The following is a 19,867-nucleotide window of genomic DNA, read 5'->3' as shown; positions in this document are numbered from 1 at the left end:
ATTTCTATTTTTGGTGTTTAAGTGACTAATTTTTTTTTTTTTTTTTTTTTTTTGTTATATACCCAAATTCAATGATCCACACTTTCTTTTATTTATGTAAAATTTACAGGTATAAATTTCCCTTTAATTACTGCTTTGTTTGTATCCCTCACATTTTTGGTTATGTTATCTCATTTTGTGGAATACACGGGAGAGCTGTTGGAATACATGGGAGCCACCTAACAGTGGCTGCTGGAGATCCAACTCAGAATGGATCTCCTCTTGTGAGAGGATGATACAAGGAGACTGAGAGGCAGTTGCTGTTCTCTGACCTCTCTGACTGAGAGGCCGTGTAGTTGTCTGACCTCTCTCCTCTTCCCTCTGCCTTCCCTCATTCCCAGTCTACAACACCTGTGTCAGCAAAGGCTGCCCTGCAACTCCTTCAGATGTTATGAACCACAGCTGTAGGGGCTCTTGGAGAATTGACCTGTCCCTTAACAGTTTCTATGATTTATCTTTTGACCTACTCATTTTTTAGGATTAGATTATTTTATTTTCAATTAATTTTTAATCTTTGCTTTCAAGAACCCTTTACTGAATGCAATTTTTATTGTATTATGGTCCAAAATGGGCTCATTTAATATTTCTGCTTTTCCATATTTATTTGTAATGTTTTTATTTCCTAATATGTGGTCAATTTTTGGGAAAATGCTGAGAAAAAAAGGTAGTAAAAAGGGAAAGGTAGCAATAATGACTTCGGATAAAGCAAAAGCAAAGATAAATTTGATTGAAAGAGACAATCATTTTATTTTCATTCAATTTTCTCCAGAGGCCTAACATATCTAATTTCTTTCAAATTCTATTCTTCATATTAATATCTTTCTTATTTACTTCATGACTATGTTCTGAAAGGGGTAAATTGAATTAATTAATATATTTTTACTGTTATTCACTGAATTTTTTCTTTAAGAATTTGGATGATATGCAATTTGGCATATGTATATTCAAATAGTGCACTGTTTAGAGTATTAGTTCTGGAGTAAGGAAGACTGAAGTTCAAATCTGGCCTCAGACAATAGTGATCTTGGGCTAAGTCACTTAGACCTATTTGCCTCTGTTTCCACATCTGTAAAATAAGCGGGAGAAGGAAATGGCAAACCACTCTAACTTTGTCAAGAAAACCCCAAAATGACATCATGAAGAGTTAAGACATAAATAAACAACAATAGCTCTGATATGATTTTGTCTGTATTATCTTTTTAGCAAAATGTAGTTCTCCTCATGATCTCTTTTAATTACTTCTGTTTTTGCTTGTGGAAAATCTTTTTTCCTTTGAATCTGTTTACAAGAATTGTGGAGCTATTTTCTCCTTTTGAGTAAACTCTAGGTTTGCAGTGTTTTCTTTGATTTATTCATTTTTCTACCTTTGGCAGTGTAGGCTAAGTTCTTTGCTGTGTGGTTCTTTTTTTTTTTTTTTTTTTTTGAGAGGAAGGGATGGAAATCCACCCTGCTTAATTTCACCTTGGTTCCCTTAGGTTCTTTTTGCTGATTTCTACCTCTAAGGGTAGGATTCCATTGAGTCTTTGAACTTTAGAATGATGACTCTTCAAAGTCCTTTTTTATGTCTCAGGTTAGAGCATTAAAGACCTCAGAGACAACCAGCTAAGGCTGACATGGTGTCTTTATCTGAGGACTATATAACTGAAATGGATAGCACATTGTTGGTTAAAGGTCTTGAAAAATCATCATTATGAGGTGGTAGGAAGAATGCTGAACTTGTAATCCAAACACCTCTACTCCCCACATGTGTATGTGTATACTTATATACACACAAATCTAAAATACTGTTCTTCCTCACAGTAACCAACAATTTGTTTCTTTATTGCTTGTACATACTGGTCCTAATTCTATACTTTATGAACAAGTAGAACAAATGTATTCCCTTTATATGACAAACTTTAAATATCTGAAAACAGCTATCATATGTTTTTTCCCTCTCTAGTCCCATGAAGCATTTTCTTTTCCAAAGTGAATATGCCCAGTTTTTCAAACAGGCAGCAACCCTAATGGAGAGTATATCTTAAGGAGAGTAAGAGGATATTTACAGAATTTTATTTAGGATTAGAATTCATAGGCTTAGGGTTGAAAAGGACCTTAAGATTACCTAGTTGACTGTTTTGTTTCTCAGAGGAGGATATTGAGACTTGGAGAGATTTACTTAAGATCATACAACTAGCAAGTGATAGAACCAAGACTCAAAGCCAGGTCTTGTGACTCTAAATAAGAGGTTCTCTACTTTTTTTTTTTCTTCTTCCTGACCCCATTAGCAGTTTCCTGAAACCCTGGGACCATTTCTCAGAATTTTGAAAATGCTAAACTTCTGTTAGAAGTTATTGAAAACAAAGTTGAAAACTCTTTGGTGGTGAACTCCTGCTCTAATTCTAATGCTGTTTTTATTAACTACATCATGATGTAGAACATGATGTTCTAATCTTCAACTTAGAAAAAGTTTTAGTAACACTTGCCATAACATCCCAATTCCTTCTTCATATTGGCACAATGTTGAAATAATTATAATTAGGAGGTAAAATAAGAAATATAAAAGAAAAAATTGCAGAAGGGAGGAATGCAACATTTTTTTAAACTGAAAAACTATTCAAGAATAGGATATGATTCTTTTAGTTATGTATGGAAAATATGCAAATTATATACAAATGACAGGCAAAAATACTTATTTTAATAATCAGGTGTGGCCCTTCAGAAAAATCTTGATTAACACACCACTCCCCTGAAGGAGTATGTGATATAGATAACATCAACTATCCTAATAAGCTAGATGCTGATTCTATATTTTTTGCTATTCTGATAAGACAAGATAAGAAAGATAAAAGGTTTTCCATACCTTGCTAACCGTTGCTGCAGTAAGTGGAACCGTTCCTCTCTCAGGCTTCCTCCAAAAAGTTCTCCAACTCCAGGCACTAAAAGATCTACAGCAGCAACCTGAGAAGGGGAAGAAAGCCATTAATATTATCAAGCTATATCAAACTGTGCATACCCTTTGACCCAGCAGCGCTACTACTGGGATTATATCCCAAAGAAATACTAAAGAGCGGAAAGAGACATATAGGTGCCAAAATGTTTGTGGCAGCTCTTTTTGTTGTAGCTAGAAACTGGAAGATGAATGGATGTCCATCAGTTGGAGAATGGTTGGGTAAATTGTGGTATATGAAGGTTATGGAATATTATTGTTCTGTAAGAAATGACCAGCAGGAGGAATACAGAGAGGCTTGGAGAGACTTACATCAACTGATGCTGAGTGAAATGAGCAGAACCAGAAGATCACTGTACACTTCAACAACAATACTGTATGAGGATGTATTCTGATGGAAGTGGAAATCTTCAAAATAAAGAAGATCCAACTGGACAGAGGTAGCTACACCCAGAGAAGAAACACTGGGAAGTGAATGTAAATTGTTAGCACTAATATCTGTCTGCCCAGGTTGCATGTACCTTCCGATTCTAATGTTTATTGTACAACAAGAAAATGATATTCACACACATGTATTGTACCTAGACTATATTGTAACATATGTAAAATGTATGGGATTGCCTGTCATCGGAGGGAGGGAATAGAGGGAGGGGGGGATAATTTGGAAAAATGAATTCAAGGGATAATATTATAAAAAAATATATATATAATAAAAAATTAAAAAAAATATTATCAAGCTATAATTGTGAGTTATCATTACTGTCAGCCTCCATGACTGATGTTTGATTACTTAATATGAATTTATTCCCTCTCTACGAACTTACTACCTTTGAAAAAGCAAGAAATACTTAATCTCCTTCAGTGTCAAGATATTTTAAAATTTGTTATGGGGTCAGGAGAAAATTCTTAAACTGACTTCAAAAGCATTTTCAAAGTTAATGATTATATACAAAAAAAGGTAAATCCAGAGTCCACAAAATAATGATTCTGATACTCTATTTTTTGTCTTTATAAAATCCATACAATGTCAGAGCTTGAGGAAACCTTAGAAATCAGATAGACGAAGACTCTCATTTTACCCTTGAATTAAAGGAAGCCCAAAGAGGTTAAGCAAATGATTTGCCTAAGGTAAAGAAGCTAGTAAATAAAAAAGCTAGAAGATTAGGCATTGAAAATGAAAAGCACAGGATTCTGAATTAGAGGATGTGGAACTGAAACTTAGATCTCATATTTGCTAGTTGAAGAGCCTTGTGCAAATGTAAATGACATCTTCTCACTGAGAAGTTTCTTATCTGTATAATGAGGACTTAAAGATGATAACTCCTTTCAGTTCTGCTCAGTGACCTTATGATCTGAAGACCCATGTTCATTCCACCACTGAGAACCAAATGCCTTACACAGGGCAGGCAAAATATCCTGATTGAAGCAGTGAGGACCCTAGAGAAACAGGAAGGCAGCATGGGCCAAATCACCTTCAGCACTACCTTGACCACTGTCTCCCTTCAGACAGATGGGTACTGCACAGGATTCTAAGTCCAAGAGCTTTAGAATAGTACTGTCTCTCAAATACAAGACTTGCTTTTTAACTCAGCACTCATAGTCACCACTGAGAGAAGAAATAATTGAGGAAAGGGAGCTGACCCATTTCCTCATCAACATTAGCAACAACTGCTGACTACTTGCCACAAAAAGGCACAGAAACCTTGGGAGTGGCAGCATCCTTCCAGCCCAACCCTTATAGCTATCATCAATGTGTAGAAGGACCCAGCCATTTCTATCACTTCCCAGCCAGCTGCCAGATACAGGGCAAGCAGGTCAGCCTTCATGAAGTTATAAGACACTGAAGAAAAGATGGGAAACAGCTCGTGCCAAGCAAGTCCAGCTACCACTACTGCCTTTCCTGAGAGCATGATAAAGATAGCCCAGGACTTGAACCCAAGAGCCTTGGGAACATTCCATCAGTGTCAGCCATCATACTTGGAAGCAGCCCCTGAGGAGATGCAGACTGGCAACTGTTCTTGCATGTTAAAGACTCGACTCTACTGAAGATCCAAAAAGGACAATTCTTTTTATCAAAGTCTTTGGCCGTATCATCACTCAAGATCAGAAAAAAATATGATTTTAGGAATTGAAATGATGGAGGTGTTAGCTTGACTCATGTATCAATTTTCTATGATTCTATGAATCTCTTCATTGGAATGTGAACTCCTTAAGAACAACAGGAATTGGATTACTTTTTATTGGTATTATAAGCTCCTTGCACAAGGTTTTGCTTAATAAAAGCCTTATTTGTTCGTCCATCCATCCATCAATTTATTCATAGTCTTCACTGCTCTTTACAATCTTGCTTCATCATCTCATTTTTTGACATCTTCTAAAGAAATTATTTTGAAAAAAAAAAAAAAAGATTAAGCTTTGGCTTAATTAAAAAAGTAAAGTGCCATAAGTAGCACACTTTATTATACCTAATGAACACAAGAAGTGATTATTATACCGAGATAGCATATAGGAAGAAGGTAATCAATAAGGGTTTACACTTTCACTTAATTCCTTGCAAACACCAGCTAGATTAGAAACAAGTCCATAAACTAACTTAAGTAGCTGTTCTCAAATTTTCACTTCCAGATGGTTCTTTTAAAAATAGTAAACCTAATGCTATTATAAAGTTCTAAATAAAAGGAGGACTCTAACCACCTCAAGAGTTGCAGAAGAAAGAATTACAGGGAATACCCTGGATCTTCAGTATAGTTTCTCTGATTTAGAAATGACTTTGTCAGTAGGTTCTAAAAAGTTAAGGCAATAATTTAGGCCAAGATGAAAAAAGCTTCTTCCTAACATAATTAAGTGGTAATGGAAATGAACTACAAATGAACAGAACAGGAATCTGGCCAGAACTTTAAGACTACCTAACTTTAATTTCAAAAATAAGCAAAGTTTTTAGAAGGTTATCTTTGATGGCAATTTCTAGTTCTTTGCCCCAACAATTAGAACTATAATTATGTGTTTGTTTAAATACAATGTGACTTTGTATATTTAAGTTTAATTTGTTAGATAGTATGAATATTGTTCTAAAACTATTTTCTGCTACAATGATGTCAAGTTTTCCTGGCAATTTTTGTGTTGTAGTGAGTTCTTTACCTCAGTTAAGGTACCTCAGTAGGTGGACTCAAAAAATAATTATTAAAAATGTTGAACGGTAAACACTTAATTAATTCAGCTTAAAATATGCAGAAGTAATTTCCGCTCATATGAAAGAGTGTTCCAAATCACTATTGATCAGAGAAATGCAAATTAAGACAACTCTGAGGTATCATTACACACCTGTCAGATTGGCTAAGATGACAGGAACAAATAACGATGAATGTTGGAGGGGCTGTGGGAAAACTGGGACACTGATGCATTGTTGGTGGAGTTGTGAAAGAATCCAACCATTCTGGAGAGCAATCTGGAATTATGCCCAAAAAGTTATCAAAATGTGCATACCCTTTGACCCAGCCATACTACTACTGGGCTTATACCCCAAGGAACTACTAGAGAAGGGAAAGGGTCCTGTATGTGCCAAAATGTTTGTGGCAGCCCTTTTCATAGTGGCTAGAAGCTGGAAGATGAATGGATGTCCATCAATTGGAGAATGGTTGGGTAAACTATGGTATATGAATGTTATGGAATATTATTGTTCTATAAGAAATGACCAACAGGAGAAATACAGAGAGGCTTGGAGAGACTTACATCAACTGATGCTGAGTGAAACGAGCAGAACCAGAAGATCATTATACACTTCAACAATGATACTGTACAAGGATGTATGCTGATGGAAGTGGATTTCTTCAACATAGAGAAGAACTAATCCAATTCCAATTGATTAATGATGGACAGAACCAGCTACATCCAGAAAAGGAACACTGGGAAATGAATGTAAACTGTTATTTTTACCTTCTGAATCCAATTCTTCCTGTGCAACAAAAAATTCGGTTCTACACATATATATTGTATCTAAATTATACTGTAATATATTTAACATATATAAGACTGCTTGCCATCTGGGGGAGGGGGTTGGGGGAGGAAGGGAAAAAATCTGAATAGAAGTAAGTGCAAGGGATAATGTTGTAAAAAATTACCCATGCATATGTACTGTCAAAAAATGTTATAATTATAAAAATAAAATAAAAAATTAAAAAAAAAAAAAAAAAAAAAAAAAAAGGATCAGGAGTTCAACTTGAAAAAAAAATATGCAGAAGTAGATTTAGTGCAAATTATAAAATGTTATCAAATTGTATCTAATATGAGTTAAAATTCAATTTTGATGAAGTTCTTGTGAAGTACTGAGTGTTTAATATGCAACTGTGTCATTAGTTTGCACAAGCCTATCTTTCCATGGGGATGTGATATCCTGTTGTGAAACATATTAATAGTGTATTAACTTTTTTTTTTATTTAAAGAACTTTAAAAGTATAAAAGAAAGACTATTTTAGATGGAAATACTGTCAGTGCAAAAAAAATAGAGGCTTGCAATTAGAACAAAAATTTTATGTAATTGAATGGCATGAATATAATCATAGAAACTCTAAAGTAGAAAGAGGTGTTGGAATGCCTGAATGTCCTGAATGGGAATTCTGTAAGATGAGCAGGAGAAGTAAAAGGGAAAAAAACGCAAAGCTGCAAGAATTTCTTTTTGTGGTTTGTAAACAACTGTAAGGAATAGAAATATTACAGTGACAAAAATGAAGTCCCTTTTAGTTTTATGGACTGAAGACTGCAATAAAAACAACAAAAATCAAAGCATTCCTCTTAGTTGAAAAGCTATTCAGACAAAAGTTTCAAATTTATTTAAAGCAGTAAAAACAACAACACAAGAAATGTGGAGAATGAAGAAACTTCTACTGTAAGAGAGGGTTGTTTTGATCACTTTAAAATGTGTCTACTAAATGGAAAATGACTGGTGATGTGAATATATGGCATATTATTATAAAGTAAATAATAAAAACATCAGCTAAACATAAAAAGATTTACATGAACTTATACAGACTGAAACAATTAAAACATACTACAAAAAAGTCATATAATGAAAAGGAAAAACACTAGAAGCAAGCTATACTATCAATAATTTTCATGACTGCTCTTGGAAATAAAGGACATATCAGGAACTAACCCTCCTCTTGGAAGTGAGGTGGGGAAGTGGGGTGGTAGAGTGGTATGGGGAAAACCTCATAGGGACAGAATGTTGTACACCTTCCTAAGACATGCTCACTGTATTGGTTGCTTTTGTTTATTAGTTACAAGAATTCAGTTCTGAGGTGGCTAAAGGATGATACTTGTAAAGGACTATGATGTGGATTAATAAAAATCTAAAAATTGTATCATTATACAAACAAAAAGTTTGAACATTAAAAACACATTAGATGACAGGAACAAAATTTAGGAGTTTATTATCACTGGATGAATTCTTAAATGGATTAATAAATAAATGAATGAATGAATAATAAATATCCCCAAACTTCAATAAATCAATAAATCCTATGAGGTCAGTCCTTCCCATGACAGAAACTATAACCTATTCATGTTTACTAATCTTGTTATAAACCAAGTCTTCCAAAAAGACCCAAACAATTATTTGATATTAGAATTTAGTGTTCATGATATATTATATAAAGCTTATTCATATATACTATGAACCCATCCATTGTCCTTTGGGATTTTAGTATTTCACAATTCACAGTAACAGTAGAATATATAGAGTATCACTAGAATTTAGGAATTTAAAAGATAAGCCTTTCAGGGGAAAAATTTGAATCATTAAAAGAAATTTGTAATTTCCCAAAGGCAATTCAGTCTTCTCTCTTCTTTATTCTGTTCAATTTTAGACTGAAATTATTTGACATTTGCTGTACACCCAAGAAACATATACTTGTGGAGGGTAGCTAAAGATGTCCATTCAACTGCATAGGATGATGTGGACAACAGGCATTATTCATCTAATTCAGAGGTCAATAACTTCCAGTTTTGGCTAAATTCTTCAGTATAAGCCTTCAAGTTAAGAATGGTTTTTATCTTTTTAAAAAATAGAGTTTAAATGGTAAAGAACATTCTATAGATTAGCTGTAGAATAGCAAATAAGCTGGATAAATTCAGTGAACTCCAGATATACTTGCCTTTTCCATTATAGATAGGGCAAACTCTTTTATATGATTAGGGAACCCATTTAGGAGTCTGTAGTATTCTGAAGCTTGATGAGATCAGAACATAATCCACAAATAGAAGCATATGGAGGACTTCAGCACCTATTTGGAATTCCTCTATGAGTTGCACTCTTTGTTTGATGATCTTCAGGAAAATAGAAACTACTTTTGGGGAGCCTATGTTACCCTATTTATGCCTCATCTGATATCAATAATCATTGACCAAGGTTCTCTCTGTTTTTATATCTTTTAAAAGAATCTTGTATAATTTTGTCATGTTTGGGATATCAGGTGGCTAAAACAAGCGTTATTTAAAAGATTGGTCAGACATATAAGACTAAGGCCATTTAGAGCATTGTCAGCCATCACCGTCATCTTGACTTTGTCTTGCTATGGAACTCCAGTGACTCTAGAAAAGTGAGGCTGATAACTTAACAAAACTCTGCCTTACTTGACTCTGATTTACATGTGAATCAAAAGACATCACCCACACTTTTTTATCCAACTAAAAGTCCTATGGCAAGAGGCAGCAGCAGTGGGATATGGCGGCATTTTTTAAGAGCTGCATTGCTCACCTCCTAGTATGAGGCTAAAATGGTACCCTAAAAATTGTCTGCTTCACCCAACTCTAATCTGCTTACAATGGCAGGTGGGGATCAGTCCTGTAGTCAAAACACAAAAAAATGTATAAAAACTTGTGGATGACTCCACTCACTGCTGGCATATGGAATATGTATATGCTTATGGACAACAAGAAATCTTGAGAAAGATGAATAGCTCTTTCTGCAAAAGAATTCAGGAGGTATTCAAAAGCATCTAAGTGAAACAAGGTTAGCAAATGAAGATCAGCTTAGTGGAAGTGAGACACTGATATATTTTTCTGAAGTCGCTTTCAGTGAAGGGGGTGCTGAAGCTGGTGAAGTTTTTGTAATCAAAATTTATCTGGTCAACAAGCTTATATGCCTCTCAAAAAAAGTGAATGGCAGTTTATGACAATGAGATTGTCACTTACAGGAAAGTGCTATACTAATATTATCAGTGCCTATGCTTCTACCATGATGAACCCTGATGAGGTCAAAGAAAAATTTTATGAAGATCTAGAGACCCTCATCATCAATGTGCTGAAAAAGGGCAAGTTTATAATTCTGGGTGACTTTAATGCAAGAGTAGGTACAGATTAGCAGATGTGGCAGGGAGTTCTTGGGAAAAATGGAGTCAGAAACAGCAACAGCAATGGTCACTTGCTACTGAAAATTTGTATATCTCATGATCTTTTGTCACCAACAATGTCTTTTATTTACCTAAATGCAAGAAAACTTCATGGACACGTCTTCACTGTAAATATTAGCATTTAATCAATTATATCATTGTAAGGAGAAAAGACAGCTAGAATATGGGAGTGATGAAGTGCGATGTGGCAAGCTGGAGTGATCACAGACTTATCTTCTCTAAGTATCTGCATTCAACAAAGTGGTATCCCTTAAGGCAAGACTCTTAGAAGACTTAATATCAACAGGTAAGAGATTTTCTTCAAGCCAGAATAGTACACTATTAATTTGGAGGGAAAACTGAGTCAACACATGGTTGGCAAGAGTGAAGCAGAAAAGGAAGTGAGCAGCTTTCAGAGAGTTGGTGTAAAGTACTGCATTTACTCATCTGGGCCAGAACATTTACAAATATCAAGATTAGTTTGATGAAAATGATGAGGAAATTCAGAAGCTGCTAAAGGAAAAATGAGAATCCCACAGGGTTTAAAGATAGTTCATCAGACACTGGAGAAAAAAAAAATGCAAGTGAAGCTGAGAAAGATGCAGGATTTTTGGTTGGTAAGAAGGCAGATAAAAGTCAGTTTTAAGCTGATAATAACAACCCAAAGGGCTCTTTGTGATGTCTTGAAGGCTATTTATGGGCCAAAGACCTATGGTGAATCTCAACTATTCAGTGTTCATGGAATCATATTGTTTAGTGATAAATGATTCTGGAGAGATGAGTTGAACATTTCAGGGTTCTCAATATACTCCCATCAAGCAATGCTGAGGCCACTGATTAGATAGCTCAAGTTGAAGTCAATTCCTCTCTAGTCAAATTTCCTCATTAAGAGATTTTGAAAACATTAGGCTTCTCTTATGAAGCAAAAAGGTTGGTACTGATTTCTATTCCAGCCGAGATTTACAAGGCAGGGAGATTCACTGCTCACACAAAAGCTGATGAAAATTTTCTGGCTTATGAGCAAGAGGAAATTATCCCTAAGGAATTCAAGGATGCCTCCATTATCCATCTCTACAAAGGTAAGGGAAATAGATTATCTTGTGACAATAATGGTGGGGGTGGGGGTAAAGAAAAGAGATGGTCTTTTTCTTAGTCATTATGACAAGATTCTTGCTAGACTTTTTCTTAATAGGCTAATCCTATACCTGGAAGATCCTGTCCCTGTCATCTAGTGTGGCTTCAGGGCCAAGGAACAGTCAACATTGTGTTTATTACTTGACAACTTCAGGAGAAACGCCAGGAGCAGAACAGAGGTATGTTTCAATTTTTGTCAGTCTGACCAAAGGCTTTGACACTGTTAGTTGTGAGGGCTTGTGGAAGATTGTGGCAAAATCTGACTGCTCAGACAAGTTCAGTCGTACTGTACATTAATTTCACGAAGGCATGCCTGTCCAGGTTCTGGACGACAGATGCTATTGCAATTTCCAACAGAATGAAACAAGGTTGTGTACTTTCTCTTATGCTTTTTAGCATATTTTCAGTAATGTTGCAGCTGCCTTCAACAAAGATAAAAACAGCATCACACTGCTACTACATTAAGAGTAAATTATTAAACTTGAGAAGTCTACAAGCCAGGATTAAAGTGGAAAGAAAACTGGTGAATGATTTTTTTTGTTCACAAATGACTGTGCGCTCAATGTAGCTTTTGAGGCTGAAATGCAACAAATTATGAATTAATTCTCTGCTGCTTGTTCTAATTTTGGACTAACACCAAGAAAACACAGATTTTCTACTATGCAGCACCACACTATCACCACAATCATTGGTTATAACAAATTATGAAATTTTGAATGCTGTGGATAATAAGCTCACTTACCTTGGTAGTAATTTTTTTCTTCCATTTATTAATATTTCACTTTTTCCAATTACATGTAAAGATAGTTTTCAACATTCATTTTTGTAAAACTTTGTGTTCTAACTATTTCTGTTCCTTCCTTCCCAAGACAGTAAGCAATCTAATCTAGGTCAAATATATGCAATCCTATCAAACCAACAGGGAAAAAATGATTAACAATTCAGTCTCCATAGTTCTCTCTCTGAATGGGATTGGCATTTTCTATCCCAAGTCTAATGGAGTTGCCTTCAATCACTGCATTGTAGAGAAGAGCCAAGTCCATCACAGTTGATCATTGTATAATCATGTTGTTACAAAGTACAGTGTTCTCCTGATTCTGTTCCCTTCATCATCAATTCATGTCAGTCTTTCCAGATTTTTCTGAAACCAGCCTGCTAATCATTTTTTATAGAACAATACTATTCCATTACCTTTATATACCATAATTTATTCCCTAACTGATGGGCATCTACTCAGTTTTCAATTCCTTGCCACCACAAAAATTGGGTAGTGTATTTTCCAGCATTATGCACGCAGATGATGAGGTTGATGCATGTATTATCACAGCTAGCTCAGGGTTTGGGAGGTTGAAAGTTTATAAAGTCATTGTGCTGACTTCATTGTTGTATGCCTGTAAAACCTGGATAGTATACTGGTGTCATGCCAGGAAATTGATTTGTTTCTATTTGAATTATCTTAGGAAGATTCTAAAGATCACCTGGCAAAATAAGGTACTAGACATTGGGATCCTTTCTTGAGTTAAATCGCCAAGCATTCAAACTGTTATTGCAGAGAGTGCAACTCTGAGGGTTAGCCACAGTGCTTGAATGCCAAATGTACATTTATGTAAAATAATTTTTTACAGAAAAATCACATAAGGCAAGTATTCACCTGGAGGTCAGAAAAGGTGATATAAAGACCCTCTCAAGGTCTCTTTGAAGAACTCTGAAATTGATTACATGACATGGGAGACCCTGACAAGGTGAGCAAGGCATGCTCACATTAAAGAAGGCACTGCACTCTATGAGTGAAGCTGAACTGCAGTAGCTCAAAAGAAATGTGGGAAAAGCAAATTCAGAGACATCTCTACTACAAATGTTCATATGGACTATTTGTGCCTGACCTGTATCATTCAAGTTCCTATTGGTCCGAAAAGCCAGAGTTGGACAAGCTATACTCAATTTGGTCTTCAAAACAATGGACAAAACCCAACCATTCCAACCTTGCTGGCCAAGTCTAATTTTAGTGGTTCCACTGGCTTTGATGGGAAAAAAAAGTCTGTTATTTTGATTGTCAACTTCCTTCCGGCTTTATCCTTAAAATGTCCTCAGGATGACACTGTTTACTTGGGTTTAATTAGGTGTCACTTCCCTTTAAAGTTTTTTTTGTTTTTGTTTTTTTTTTTTTGCTACTTTATGAGGTCAAACAATTCATAATGTTCCATTATGTCTCTCCATGAATTTTGCAAATGGTATTTTAAATTAATGTTGTCTTTAGCTACCACATCACACTTAGTGAATACAGGTGATCCTCTTCATTTGCATATTCTGCATTTGTCAATTTGCCTATTCTCAAAAGTATTTGTAACCTCCAAATCAACACTTGAAACAGTTTTGCAGTAATGCACAGATATGCAGAGCAGGGAAAATTTGAGTTGCCTAACATACACATTTCCAATAGAGGTTTCAGTTTTCCTATTAATGATCCATTCTTTTTTGCAGCCTATTTAGTATAAACATATTTTTGTGCTTTTTGTTGATATCATTGTGTAAAATGGTTGAGTTGTGCTGAAGCATTGTCTAGGGTTCCTTAGCAAAACAAGATGATGATGTGTCTTATGGGGAAAATACATATGTTAGATAAGCTTAAGGCATACTTTATAGTGTTCTTGGTCATGAATTCAATATTAATCATCAGTATGGTACATCAAAGAAAAAGGAAGAGGAAACCCACTGATCTATATAGGAGGCTACTACAGAAGGTGTTAACCTACATGTTGTATCCAGAGGTTCAGAGGAACCTAACCCTATATTGTTCTCTAGGAACAACAGTTTAATATTCACTAATTCAGTGTTTGTGGCAACTTTATAAAACATCTCTACTACCATGAATTATGAGAATCATTTGATAATACAGTTTTTTCCCCTATTGGATTCTCCTTGTTACAGCAACCTATTATGCCTGTACAAAATTACCATAATTGGCTCAAAAAAGGGGGGGGGGGAATATGAGAAAATGGGAAAAAACTATGGTGATATAAAAATTAACTCAAAAGATTAATAAAGACATTTTTAAAAAAAGTGACTGATAGAGAGGCTTGGAGAGACTTACATCAACTGATGCTGAGTGAAACGAGCAGAACCAGATCATTATACACTTCAACAATGACACTGTATGAGGATGTATTCTGATGGAAGTGGATATCTTCAACATAGAGAAGAGTTAATCCAATTCCAGTTGATCAATGATGGACAGAATCAGCTACACCCAGAAAAGGAACACTGGGAAATGAGTGTAAACTATGAGCATTTTTTTTGTTTTTCTTCCCATATTATTTTTACCTTCCGAATACAATTCTTCCTTTGCAACAACAACAACAACAACAACAACAACAAAATTCGGTTCTGCACATATATATTGTACCTAGGATATACTATAACATATTTAATATGTATGGGAATGCCTGCCATCTAGGGGAGGGGGTGGAGGGAAGGAGGGGAAAAATTCGGAACAGAAGGGAGTACAAGGGATAATGTTGTAAAAAAATTACCTATGCACATGTACTGTCAAAAAATGTTATAATTATAAAGTTAATTTTAAAAAAAGGACAGTTAGGTTCTGAAGCTATGGAGAGATATTTTCATATAATAGGTATGATTTATTGATATAATTAATCTAAACTTTTCTCTTAAGTGATATTAGTTATCTATGTTATGCTATATCATTTTATGTTATGTTATGAGGGAAAGTAAAAAATAAAAGATAACAGTAGAGTTTTTAGCTGAAAGGGGTGATAAAAGAAAAAAAGAAGATACCCAAATGGAACCACGATAAGGAAAGTTCAGAGACTAAGGACTGCAGCCTAAAGAATGAAGACATAACTGGTTTGGGCATTCTGTTTAAAATGGAAGTTCTAAGAGGCACCAGATAATCAGAGTAAGAAGCCACAAGGGAAAAGCTATTTTTTTTTTTTCCCCTAGTAAATTTATATATTTTTAATACATATTGCTTCATGAATCATGTTGGGAGAGAAAAATCAGAGCAATAGGAAAAACCACGGGAGAGAAAAAACAGAAAAAAGAAGTGTTGATTTACATTCAGTCTTCTTAGTTCTTTTTCTGAATGCAGATGGCATTTTCTGTCCAAAATCTATTGAGATTGCTTTGGATCACTGAATTACTGAGAAAAACCAAGTCTTTCATAGTTGATTATTGTACATTCTTGCTATTATTGTGTACAATGTATTCCTCAGTTTGTTTCTCTCAGCATCAGTTCATGTAAATCTTTCCATGCCTTTCTAAAATTAGCTTGTTCATCATTTTTTATAGAACAATAATATTCCATTACCTTCATGTACACAACTTGTTCGGCCAATCCCGAATTAATGGGGAATTTTCCAATTTTTCTAATTCTTTGCCACCACAAAAAGAGTTGCTACAAACATTTTTGCACATATGGGTCCTTTTCCCTTCTTTATGATTTCCTTGGGATACGGAATCAGTAATGGTACTGCTGGGTCAAAAGGTATGCACAGTGTTATAGCCCTTTGGGCCTAGTTTCAGATTGTTCTTCAGAATGTTTAGATAATTTCACAACTCCACCAACAATGCATGAGTCTCTCAGTTTTCCCACATCCCCTCCAACATTTATCATTATCTTTTCCTGTCATCTTAGCCAATCTGAGAGGTGTGTAATGATATTTCTGAGTTGTTCTAATCTGTATTTCTCTGATCAATAATAATTTAGAGAATTTTTTTCACATAACTATTAGATGGCTTTAATTTCATCGTGTAAAAATTGTTCATATCCAGGCAAAGGTATTCTTAATGTAAGAAGTTCAAAGTTTGAATGAACATCTAGAATGAGGAGGGAATAGAGAGAGAGTCCTATGAATCAGTAGAAGTTAGAGAAGTTTATAGAGAAAGAAGGCCAAGTATGAAGCAGAATAGCAAGTTAGCTATGAAAAACTGACATTGTTCCCCTTAGAAACATTTTGAAACTCCTAATTCAAGGTTTACTAAACCTGAGGAACTTAAAAATCTTAAGTACCTAATGCATTTCTACAAATTCTGTAAAGACTTAAGCAAATACGAGGAGTTGTAACAATAATTAAATACTTCTACAATTCCACTGTTATTTCTTTGCTCATACAAAAGAATACTCAGAGATGAGAGGCACAACAAAGGTTATAGACTGCGTTATTACCAATATGCTGAAAAATATTTCATAAAATAAAATCTTTGCTGGCTGCATAGATCCTATGTCCAGACCGATGCCTCTGTTTCCAGTTTAGGTTTGTAGCTTACTAACATTTGTTTTTTAATTCTCTTACTGTTAGAGTCAGAATTGTAAGGAATGAATACATTACATAACATACATGTACATATACATAATGGACATAATGGATACAAATGGATAGGCTTAACTGTGACCCGTTCCTGATAATACTGTACTTTTACTGTAGGAATAAAGACAAAAAAGCAGGATGGTTATTGTAATTTTCTAGACAAGCTGGTGAATGTTCAAATGAATCTAAAAAGTCCTTAAAAATAAATTGCCTCCCCCCCCCACCAAAAAAAAAAAAAAAAAAAAGCAAAAACAAAACTATACACAAACAAGGAAAACCTCAAACTCAAACACTTGCTCAAATATGACATAAGAGGGACTGGCTGGAGATGTCCCCATGTTTGCATTCTGGCAAAGGAGAAGAGTGTTTGCTGGCATCTTTTCCTTTACTTTTAAATGACTGCTATCTTGGCTGGAGCCGCATTGGCATGTTAGCTAGAAATAGTTTGCTTTGGTATCCAAGCAGAACAAAGCCGGTCTCTATTTATGATCCCTTCCCCCCTCTAAATCTAGTCAACTGCCTGAAAATAAAGTGCAGGCCTCAAGTCATGGAAACGCATAGAGTATAAGTCAAGAGTAAAGCCTGAAGCATGTATTTTTTTCTGTGCTAGATTCCTGCCATGACTCTTTACCCCATACCAGCTGCTTCAGTACTCTTGATTTTAGATGAAAAATTAAAAACAAACAAACAGAAAAAACAAACCCAAAATCAAAACCAACAAGTCCTTAGCTATCTTTCTTCCTGCAGGATGTCACTATTCATATCACCCATTCTTACTAAAAGAGAAAAAAAGTTTGTTTTCTATAAAGCATATGAAATATATTTGCAATTTTGGGTCTAGTTGAACATTTGCTATGAAAATAGTCAATGCTAGCAGTGTTTTGCTTTGGTGTGGGATAATGCAAGGGCTTCTGGGAAAAATTACTTCAACCAATGAACTTGCTCCTCCTAAGCATGCAAGCTCTTCCCTGGGAATTCAAAGGAGTTGAACTCCTAGTAAAGACCAGAACTAGAGAATTATTAAGTACTGACTTTAGCACTTAGTATGAACCTAATATCTCATTAGAACTCAGTAAGAACCTAACAAGAAAGGTGCTATAAATGTGATGGTATGTACAAAAAATAAGCAATAAGCAATAGGTAGTACATTAAGGTTTCTGTTTCTCTCTGTAGAAAAAAGGAAAGATTCTTGAAAGCATTATAATTGCTAGAATGGGGTTTGTTTCCTCATCACCCTCTGTCCTCTCCCAAACTCACTCTTCCCTTATGATTTAACTCCAACAGATCTTTAATTAAGAAGATCCAGAAAGTACCATCTGGCTCAAGCCAATGATTATGACAAATATCAAATTTAAACATGAATTGACACCATGACTCTTCTTTGCCATCCAAATTTGAAATCTAGATTCATTTACTCCTCTCTTTCATCTCCTAAATCCATCTATTATCAATCCCGTGGATTCTTTCATTCTTTGAAATACTTTTGGGATTCTTCTCTTGTTTTATTTACACTTGTCATCATAATCCCATTATCCCATGTCTGAAACATGCAACAGTTTATTAACTGGTCAATTTCTGTTTTAGCTTGCTCTCAAATCTGGCTCACACTTCACTGTCACATGAATCCACATTAAATTATCATCTTCATTTATCGCCTTCTTATTATCTTCATATTATTGCCTTCTTCCTTCTCCCCAGGCTAAAAAAAATGTCAATGGCTCCCTATTTTTTATTCCATCACATTATAACACACTCATAAAATTAGAATAGATAATTATGATCTCTATCCAAATTCAAATCTCTCATTTTTTTTTAATCAGGAGATCTTCATTTTTTATTTTGATATCAAAAGGAGACCAACAGATCCCAAAGGCTACCCATTTATTGCCTCTCTCTTTTGTCATCTGAAGAGCACATCATTATTTTTGCTCATACATTTCTTTTTTTTTCTTTTTTTAAATTTTATTTATAAATTTTTTTGACAGTATATATGCATGAGTAATTTTTTTTTATAACATTATCCCTTGTATTCATTTTTCCAGATTATCCCCTCCCTCCCTCTACTCTCTCCCCTAGATGACAGGCAATCCCATACATTTTACATGTGTTACAATATAACCTAGATACAACATATATATGTGTGTAAATCCCATTTTCTTGTTGCACGTTAAGTATTGGATTCTGAAGGTATAAGTAACCTGGGTAGATAAGACAATAGTGCTAACAATTTACATTCACTTCCCAGTGTTCCTTCTCTGGGTGTAGTTGTTTCTGTCCATCATTGATCAGCTGGAAGTGAGATGGATCTTCTTTATGTTGAAGATATCCACTTCCATCAGAATACATCTTCATACAGCATTGAAGTGTACAGCGATCTTCTGGTTCTGCTCATTTCACTCAGCATCAGTTGATTTAAGTCTCTCCAAGCCTCTCTGTATTCCTCCTGCTGGTCATTTCTTACAGAGCAATAATATTCCATAACCTTCATATACCATAATTTACCCCACCATTCTCCAATTGATGGACATCCATTCATCTTCCAGTTTCTAGCCACTACGAAAAGAGCTGCCACAAACATTTTGGCACATACAGGTCCTTTTCCCCTCCTCAGTATTTCTTTGGGATATAAGCCCAATAGCAGCAATGCTGGGACAAAGGGTATGCACAGTTTGATACTTTTTGGGCATAGTTCCAAATTGCTCTCCAGAATGGCTGGATTCTTTCACAACTCCACCAGCAATGTATTAGTGTCCCAGTTTCCTCACATCTCCTCCAACATTCATCATTATTTGTTCCTGTCATCTTAGCCAATCTGACAGGTGTGTAGTGGTATCTCAGAGTTATCTTACAAATCTCTCATTTTACATATGAGAAAAATGAGATTTAGACTCATCCACTGCGCAAGGTGGCGCAGTGGATAGAGCACCAGACCTGAATTCAGGAAGACCCGAGTTCAAATCTGGTCTCAGACACTTAACACTTCCTAGCTGTGTGACCCTGGGCAAGTCACTTAACCCAGCCTCAGGGAAAAGGAAAAAAAAAAGAAAATAATA

The 19,867-nt window shown here is 35.1% G+C and overlaps 1 protein-coding gene across 1 annotated transcript in view; it reads right to left on the bottom strand.

Annotated features, from left to right (window-relative positions):
• The window catches only part of NARS2 (asparaginyl-tRNA synthetase 2, mitochondrial), a 171,923-nt gene that overhangs the window by 12,587 nt on the left and 139,469 nt on the right, over positions 1-19,867 (bottom strand). Inside the window, exon 12 of the mRNA XM_074303965.1 lies at positions 2,882-2,979. Within this exon, the coding sequence (XP_074160066.1) occupies positions 2,882-2,979 (98 nt within the window). The remainder of the gene's footprint in view (positions 1-2,881; positions 2,980-19,867) is intronic.

Source organism: Sminthopsis crassicaudata, chromosome 3 (genome assembly GCF_048593235.1).
Source record: "Sminthopsis crassicaudata isolate SCR6 chromosome 3, ASM4859323v1, whole genome shotgun sequence".
Classification (NCBI taxonomy): domain Eukaryota; kingdom Metazoa; phylum Chordata; class Mammalia; order Dasyuromorphia; family Dasyuridae; genus Sminthopsis; species Sminthopsis crassicaudata.
The sequence above is the reverse complement of the archived record's forward strand: the minus strand, read 5'-3'. Positions and strand labels throughout refer to the sequence as shown.